Source organism: Staurois parvus, unplaced genomic scaffold, assembly GCF_062004578.1.
Source record: "Staurois parvus isolate SC_StPar_1 unplaced genomic scaffold, SC_StPar_1.0 ptg003065l, whole genome shotgun sequence".
In the NCBI taxonomy this organism is placed as follows: Eukaryota; Metazoa; Chordata; class Amphibia; order Anura; family Ranidae; genus Staurois; species Staurois parvus.
In genome coordinates this window covers 165,287-174,838 of record NW_028320861.1, presented here as the reverse complement: position 1 = coordinate 174,838, position 9,552 = coordinate 165,287, and the positions used below count along the sequence as shown (strand labels likewise).

General features: G+C 47.0%; 1 protein-coding gene across 1 annotated transcript in view; it reads right to left on the bottom strand.

Moving 5' to 3' along the window:
* Positions 1 to 1,513: 1,513 nt before the first annotated feature.
* Positions 1,514 to 9,552, bottom strand: part of LOC149428644 (uncharacterized) — a 119,533-nt gene continuing 111,494 nt past the window's right edge. Inside the window, exon 8 of the mRNA XM_089667159.1 lies at positions 1,514 to 1,678. Within this exon, the coding sequence (XP_089523285.1) occupies positions 1,514 to 1,678 (165 nt within the window). The remainder of the gene's footprint in view (positions 1,679 to 9,552) is intronic.

The window sequence follows — 9,552 nt, the reverse complement described above, 5'->3', positions numbered from 1 at the left end:
CATTCTTCTTTTCATTCTTCTTCTCATTCTTCTTTTCATTCTTCTTCTTCTTTTCATTCTTCTTTTCATTCTTCTCATTCTTCTTTTCATTCTTCTTTTCATTCTTCTTCTCATTCTTCTTTTCATGAAGAAGAAAAGAAGAATGAGAAGAATGAAAAGAAGAATGAAAAGAAGAAGAAGAATGAAAAGAAGAATGAGAAGAAGAATGAAAAGAAGAATGAAAAGAAGAATGAGAAGAATGAAAAGAAGAATGAAAAGAAGAAGTATTCCAGTACAGCAAAAAGTGTATCTGCAGAGAGCTCCGCTATTTCTGACAGTTCTCTGACAGTTCCTTCACATGTACAGCGGTTGAAACATTGTATCTGTTTCCGAATAAAAACATCTGTATCCTAAATGGAAACTAATAGATACAATGTTTCAACCGCTGTACATGTGTTCCTTCTGTCAGAGAACTGTCAGAAATAGCGGAGCTCTCTGCAGGGACACTTTTGCCGGCTGATCGGGAAAAATCCGATTCGCGCACCCGAAGTATGCTAATATTCGGATTCGCCGCGAATCAAATTTTTCCTGAAATTCGAAACGAATTCCACTTCACCTGGTTCGATTCGCTCATCTCTAGTTCTAACCAGTATAGTATTCAGCATTCTCGTTATTATTCTCGTCATATCTTCTCCTTGGGAGATCTCTGGAAAGCCTTGTATCCTTAGATTGCATCTCCTATTCCTATACTCCTGGTCTTCCAATTCATATAACAGATTTCTTTGTTCTTTTCTCATTTCCATCGCCCGTTTTTCTAATTTCTGTATAATTTGGGCATGTTTATCTAGTTTTTCTTCCGTCTCCTCCACCCTTGATACTATTTGCCCCAGGTCTTTGTGTAATTTCGCCTGTTCCTGTTTTAGAGATCTTTCAATTCCTTTAAACATTTCTGCTATTTCCGCTTTAGTAGGCATCTGTGAGCTGTCCTCTTGTTCTTCTACTTTATCCAGATCCACTTCTTCTTCCATATGTTGACTACTGTTAGCTATTCCCAGGGATAGTCTGGAACATTCCCCGCCGTTTTCCCTCTCACCTCTTACACTTATTCCCTGTTGTCTCTCTGGAGTCTGTTTCTCCTGTGACGGTATATATTTTTTAATTGACCCTGTTTGGGAAGCCTTAGTCCCTCTTCCCTTTGATTCTTTGTTTTTCATGCTGTCAGGGACTATTTCAATTTTCCGCAGTTCTGGTTTTGGGGGGGGGGGGTCTATTTTTGATTTGATATCAACATTTGTTGTCCTCCGTGGGTATCCCCCTCTCAGTTCTTTTCTTGCTTTTTCTCTCCCCCCACTCCCGAACTCATCTCCCCGGGTCCTCTTCTAGGTCTATTTTACATTGTCCTCCTTGGGTGAACCCCTCCTCAGTTTAAATACATACAGTTCAGTTCCCATGCAATATATTAATCTCAGTACTTTTGCCGCTCTCACTCACCCTCTTGTCCCCAATACGGCTTTTCCCCCGTATGAGATCTCTGTTATATATGAAGAATGGGCTTCTCTGAAAAACATTTCCTGCACTCCGAACAGGTATACAACTTCTCCTCCGTGTAAGATCTCTGATGTGTGTGAAGACTGAGCTTCAGTGAAAAGTATTTCCCGCACTCAGGACAGACATATGGCTTTTCACCTGTGTTAGATCTCTGATATATGTAAAGTCTAATTTTGTCTGAGAAAACATTTCCCGCACTTAGAACAGGGATATAGCATCTTCCTCATGTGAGGTCTCTGATATATATGCAGGCTGGACTTCTGTGAAAAACATTTCCCGCACTCTGAACAAGGGTATAGCTGCTCCCTCTTGTATTATCACTGGTATATATAAAACTAGAACTTATATGAAAAACATTTCCTGCACTCAAATCAGGAATACTTCTCCCCCATGTGAGATCTCTGGTTTCTATAGAGATTGAACTTCTCTGAGAGACTTTCCCACACTTTAGGACATCTCTTCCTTTACTCCAAGTGAGGGGTGAGGTGGCTCCAGGTACTCTCTTCTGGGGAACATTGCACTCAACATTCCCCTCACACAATGAGTGGATTGCAGTGGGGTTCACCCTGACCTTTCCACGTGTCTCCAGCTGCCACAGTTGTGTGTACAGGAGAAAGAGAGTCGGCATCTACCTTGCTCCAAGAAACGCCGGCCGGCTCCTCTGCCTCCCAGAGTTCCTTGCAGCAGATCACCTGATTGCCCGGCATCCACTGAGCTCCAAGGAACACACAGTGCTGGACCGAGAGCACAGGAAGACCCTCACCGATGGCCGCCACTCCCGGAGGTCTTCAGTCCACGCACCCCACCAGGCAAGCCCCCCCTCTCCCCAACTAGTCTCTCCAGTGCTTCTCGCACATCTCTCCCCTTCTTGGCAGGACACTGGAGGTGCTTGGGAGCCGGGAGCCCTCACATCGAGCATCCTGCTCCAAGCCATGGTCAGGCTCCTTCCTCTTTTCCTTTCTGACACTTTTTGTTCACATGAAAAAGGAATATTACTTTGCAGGAATAATATTTTGCAGAATAATATTTTGCAGGAATATTACTTTGAACCTCCAAATATTATATATTTTTTTAAAGCAGAGGCCCTAGAGAATAAAACGGTGGGTGTTGAAATTTTTTACGTCGCACAGTATTTGCGCAGAAATTTTTCAAACGCAAATCTATTGGGAAAAATATACTTTTTAGAATTTTAATGCACAAAAACACAATATATTGCCCAATTGTTTGATAAAATATAAAAGATGATGTTACGTCAAGTAAGTAGATGCCAAACCTGACATGCTTTAAAATTGCGCATGGGCATGCAATGGCAACAAAGTACATACATTTTTTATATTGATAGGTGATGCTTTAAAAGCCTTTACAGGTCACCAATTTATATTTACACAGGAGATCTAGTGCTACAATTACTGCCCTTGATCTGATGTTCGCAGCGATACCTCACATGCGTGGTACAACTGCTGTTTACATACCGAAACGGGGTCAACGCTTGCGCACGCATGTGCACGCACAAGAGGGGGGCGGGGTGAGTATGCTGTTTTTTTTTTTGTTTTATTTTACACTTTTTATTTTTACACTGTCCCTTTCATTTTTTTAATCACTTTTATTGCTATCACAGGGAATGTAAATACCCTGAGGCACCCTGAGGAAATCACGTGATTTGTGATGCAACGTGTAGGACGGAAGCGTGGTGACATTGTTTCCTGTTCAGACAGCAGCCACCATCTTGGTGCACTCATCTTGATACACCCATCTTTGCCATTTCATCACTACATGCCAGTATGGGTCTGTCAATCCAGATTTGTATGTGAGTAATCACTCTGCGTTTATATTTAATAAATGTGAGAAACATATTACACTATGGGAACTCCTTTGTGATTTGTTCTTCCATGTGTGGCCCATGTGGGAGGAGTTCTGAGGCGCATCTCGGGGGGGACATGACCATTGCCATAGTTGGTGTTTGACCCATTTAAGAGGATTTCCTTGACATATTATCGAGGGAACATCTAAGAATACTATCGCTGAGCATATTCATTTGAAGCGTGTATGACCCTTTGTGGGTCATGGCTGGAGGTGAGCGCGCCTGCTAGCTGGTGGAGGAGTTTTTTCAGTGGTCACTACTTGATTCACAGTTTACTGAAGATTCCTAGGGGTACTGGCAGCGCAGGAGAATTTGTATCCATTTTTTCAGAAAGCGGTTAATCTTACGCTGTGTACATGAATGCTACAAACTAATAGCTAACCCCAGTCTGGTGGAGAATGCAGGGATAGATCTACGATACAGTATACATTTATCCCATTGGTATATACAGTATGAACATATATTTCAATAAACATTCCATAGAAGTATACATAAGCACACCTGTCTCATAGAGTCATATCCCAGTAAGCAGGGGCATAGATGGGGGTCAGAACCCCCCAGAGGAGAATTGCCAACCATCCCTGCAGGCTGCAGCCCTCAAAATTTCCACTCGCCTGCGAGTGGAAATAGGGTGGAGCTGGTGAATATCGCTGGGGTTAGGGGTGTGTGTGTGAGGGGTGGTGGTAGTTGCGATGACAAGCAGCGATCTCCTGTATGGCTTTCAATGAAGCAGCTGAAAGCTGCAGGAGGGAGAGGAGAAGATTCAACTTCCAGCTGCTTCATTGAAAGCCATACAGGAGATTGCTGCTTGTCACCACAACCACCGCCACCCCTCCCACACACCCGTAGTCCCGGTGCTGCTCGCCGCCCCCACTGCTGCATAGAATGGTTCAGTTTTCTTTCTGCCTCCCCTCCCGCCGCCTCCAGCCACTGTGTTCTTCTCAGTGCCCAGCCCCTCCCTCCATCCTCCACACCAATAGGAGAAAAGGGGAGAGAGGCTGGATCTGCTTTGTCCCCACCCACACTCCAGTCTGTGCAGCTTCAGAGGAGGTGTAGATGGGAAATGGAACACAGCAGCCGACAGTGAGAGCTCTGATGCTTCTGAAGGAGTCTTGGTGAGTTTGACCTAACCTTCCATTCTTTCATCCCACCCCCCTCCCTTCCTTCCACCCTCACGTCCACCTCCCCCCTCCCTTCCATCCTTGCACCTCCCCCCTCCCTTCCTTACTTCCACCCCCCCTCCGTTCCATCCTTCCACCTCCCTCCTCCTTCCTTACAATCTCCCCTTCCACCACCCACCCCCCTTCCTCCCATCCTTCCACCCATCCATCATTTCCTTCCAACTCCCCCTCCCTTCCCCCCCAGCCTGCCTTCCTTCCACCCCCCTCCCTTCCATCCTTCCACCCCCCTTCCTTCCATCCTTCCACACCCTCTTTCTTCCACCCCCTCCCTTCCTTCCTCCCACCTCTCCTTTCCACCCACTCCTTCCTTCTATCCATGCCTCCCTTCCTTCCTTCCACTCCTTCCATCCTTCCACCCACCCCTCCCTTCCTTCCTTCCACCCACCCCTCTCTTTGACCCATCCTTCCTTCCTTACACCCACCCACCCCTTCTTTCCACCCACCAAACCCTCCCTTCCTTTCACCCACCCCTCCCTTCCATCCACCTCTTTTTTTCCTTCCTTCCATCCACCCCTTCCTTCCTTCTACCCAACCACCCTTCCTTCTTTCAACTCACCAACCCCTTTCTTCCTTTATCCCACCACTCCCTTCCATCCACTTGTTCTTTCCTTCCTTCATTCCACCCCTCTCTTCCTTCCATCCATTCCTCTCTCCCCTACTTCTTTCTACCCACCCCCTCCTTCCACCCACCCCTTCCTCCCTTCCATCCACCTCTTCTTTCCTTCTCTCCATCCACCCCTTCCTTCCACCCACTCCTCTGTTCCTTTCTTCCACCCACCCTTCCTTCCACCCCTCCCTTCCATCACCTCTTTTTTCCTTCTTTCTACCACCCCTTCCTTCCTTTCACCCACCCTTCCTTCCACCCACCCCTCCTTTCCTTCCTTCCACCCACCTTTTACTTCCACCCACTCTTCCTTACTTCCACCCACCCTTTCTTCCTTTTACCCACCCATTCCTTCCTTCTACCCACCCCTTCCTTCCACCCCTCCTTCCTTCCACCCACCCACCTACCCTTCCTTCCTTCCATCCACCTCTTCTTTCCTTCCTTCCATCCACTCACCCACCTTTTCCTTCCACCCATCCACCCACCCTTCCTTCCTTCCTTCCTTCCATCCACCTCTTCTTTCTTTACTTCCTTGCACCCACCCCTTCTTTCCTTGCACCCACCCCTTCTTTCCTTTCACCCACCCCTTCTTTCCTTCCACCCACCCCTTCCTTCCATCCACCCACCCCTTCCTTCCATCCACCCCCTTCCTTCTTTCCACCCACCCCTTCCTTCCTTCCACCCACCCCTTCCTTCCTTTCACCACTTGTATTTTTTATCAATCCACAGATTACTTGAGTCACCTAAGATAAAAACAAAGTATATTGCAGTCTTCTGTAATAAAATCTGAAAAATTATTTTTGCATCATCAGACCAATATTAGCCATCCATTGGTCATGACTGTCGTACATAAGATTGGCCCTGTGCCCACAATCCTATGCTTTTTCCTTTAGCTGTCTTCCTTGTATGTCTTCCCCATGGGCCAGCACCAACAAATATGGTGCTGAGTGTCTCATCTCTTATCTTCCCCTCACAGCCACTACGCACACAAGACATTTGATGTAATGGTGTCATGGATGCACTATGCGGCTGCATTGCTTCGTACATAGGGCAGTCATATGGCCAGATGGTTGTAGAATGTATAGCTGCCTGTGGCCTCTCTCCCTGTTCTCTGATTGGTTGGGGACTGTATGGACCTCCAAGAAAACTGTAAAATGAGGATGTGTTCATAACTGTTAATACAAGTAGGTAATAACCTTCACACTAGCATAAAGTCTGGGAGGCCTAAAGGGAAAGGCAGAGGTTCCCCTAGAGCTATTAGGGGGCAAGTGGCTTCAGTATGCACACATCAGAGCAGCGGTCAGGGTGCAGCATCAAGAGACAGGACGCATCTACCTTTCTTTTAACCTTAGAACCTCCTTTGTCTCCCAGGAGAAGAGTATCTTGAACTCATCTTCAGCTACAAGGGCACCCTGCTTGTCCTCCTCATCCATAGCTACTCCTACTATTACCTCACAAACCGGCACTGAGGGCTCATGCGTGGCTCACAGAGCATGCACTCGGGAGCCGATGATTGCTGTTATGATCACATCAGCGCTGTGTCTGGGCGATCACATGGTATTGTTGAAACTTTATCAGGGAGGCCCGATGGCCTCTCCAGGAGCTCAGTGAAAATAGTTTGCGAAGTGTGGGGTATCTGGTCATGTTCCAGTGTTTCAGGTATGCCCCGGACCTGGACATGCTTCCTTCACCCCGTTATTCAAATCCTCAATATAACAGATGAAAGAACAGATTTAACCACTTGCCTACCGGGCACTTATACCCCCCTCTTTACCAGGCCAATTTTCAGCTTTCAGCGCTGTCGTACTTTGATTGACAATTGCGCGATCATGTAAGATTGTATCCATATAACATTTTTATCATTTTTAGAGCTTTCTTTTGGTGGTATTTATTCGCTGCCGGGCACTTTACTATTTGTGCTATAAACAAAAAAATCATAATTTAAAAAAAAAAGTTTCTTTGTTTCTATTATAAAATTTTTCAAACAGGTAATTTTTCTCCTTCACTGATTTGCGTTGATGAGGCGGCATTGATGAGCACTAATAGGCAGCACTGATGTGCACTGATAGGCAGCACTGAAGGGCACTGATAGGCAGCACTAATGGGGTGGCATGGATAGGCGGCACTGATAGGCAGCACTAATGAGGTGTCATGAATAGGCGGCACTGATAGACAGCACTGATAGGTGGCACTGATAGACAGCACTGATAGGTGGCACTGACTGTCATCACTGCTGGGCACTGACTGGCGGAACTGCTGGGCACTGACTGGCAGCGTTGCTGGGCTGCACTGATGGGCACTGGTGGGTGGCACTGGTGTGCACAGGTGGGCGGCACTGCTGGGCACAGGTAGGTGGCACTGCTGGGCACAGGTAGGTGGCACAGGTGGGTGCACTGCTGGGCACAGGTGGGCGGAACTAGTGGGTGGCACTGCTGGGCACCGATCATCAGGGCACTGATCATCAGTGCCCTGATGATCGGTGCCGATCCCTGCTATGACAACTGCCGGTTCTCGGCAGTACTTTCCTCACACTCTGACAGAGAAAAGTGCAGCAAAGAACCAACAATTGCATTTCCCGGTGATCAGTGTGTCATTGGACACGGCTGATCACGTGGTAAAAGGCCGCTGTCATTGGCCTTTTACCACATCACATGATCAGCTGTGTCCGTAGGACACAGCGATCATGGAGATCGCCGGGGGCGCACCCCTGGGGGCACGCAGGAGAGCGCATTCTGGGAGGACATCATATGACACCCTCCCAGAACTGGCCGGTCGCAGCGTAGCCGTCATTCGGCTATCTGTGGTTGGCAAGTAGTTAATGTCTGAGGCTATCATTTGCAGGTCAGACATTTTCATTATTTACTGCATTTAGGAGAGTAGGATAGCATCTCCTACCCTGTTATAGTCCAGAGCCAGAGAGCCATGAGGCACGTTGGATGTAGCAGCCACCAAAGAGCTGGTGGAGCTAGGTTGGGTCTGGAAAATTTTGGGCAAATTTGCCCCGAGCTGTGAGTGTGGGGTTTTAAAAGGCTGAGCATATATGCATACTTTGTCCATGGTGGATAGTCTTAGTTTAGGCTGTGGATTTCCTGCTGTAGAGCCGGAGCGCCTCTAACATGCAGCCATCCTCTTCAAATGCCAAGCCACATCTCCAACCCCATTTTGTATCCTACTAGAAAAAAAATGGATAAACATGAAATAAAATAAAATTGTAAAATATAAAAAGTAGGAAAAAACCCTAATAAAACAAAAGAGTGCAAGTGGAGGCAGCAGCTAAACAGCAACAACATTTGCTGCTGAACTATGAACATGGGGGGTACACAAGAAATAGGTAGCCCACCCCACTGTAGTCATTTATCACAATACAGCACAGGATAGCACTGTATAGCAAAATCCTCCCCCCCCCCCCCATGGATTTTCAGCTCTCCCTTCTTGCTGCTGGGAACCCACCTATTTATAGTGAGGAGATTATCACATAACAAAGCCCCCATTACTGGTCCTTCAAGGATAGCTGACCAAGGTTCAGAGTAGAGATGAGCGAATCGAAGTATCCGAAGTGGAATTCGAGTCGAATATCGGAAAAATTTCGTTTCGTGCCGAATCCAAAAAATAGCCTAATTCGGACGCGCGAATCGAAATTTTTCAGAAAATGGCGGCTGACATGTGCGGCGACGGAGCGGGGATGTCTGGGAAGGCGCGCAGACAAGGCGCGCTGACCCATAATGCATTCCTCAACAACATGTGATCGCATCAGCCAATCAGCAGCCAGCCAGCCAGCACTGTGTAATGGTCGAGCTATAAATAGCGGCCATTTTGGAATTCTTCATTTGCCTGCAGTCATTGAACAGAGGCAGACCGCTCTGTACTAGGGACAGGGACAGAGTTAGGGCCACAGAAACGATACTTGGGGACAGAGAAAAGTTACTTAGGGACAGAGAACCATTACTCAGGGACACAGACTTGTTAATGAGGGCCACAGAATCGTTACTTAGGGACAAAGAAACGCTAGTTAGGGCCACAGAATTCATACTCAGGGACAGACAGAATTGTTACTCAGTGCCAGAGAATTGTTACTTAGGGCCACAGAAACGTTATTAGGGCAACAGAATTGTTACTCAGGGACAGACAGAATTGTTACTGAGTGCCAGAGAATTGTTACTCAGGGACAGACAGAATTGTTACTGAGTGCCAGAGAATTGTTACTTAGGGCCACAGAAACTTTACTTAGGGCCACAGAATTGTTACTCAGGGACAGACAGAATTGTTACTGAGTGCCAGAGAATTGTTACTCAGGGACAGACAGAATTGTTACTGAGTGCCAGAGAATTGTTACTTAGGGCCACAGAAACTTTACTTAGGGCCACAGAATTGTTACTCGC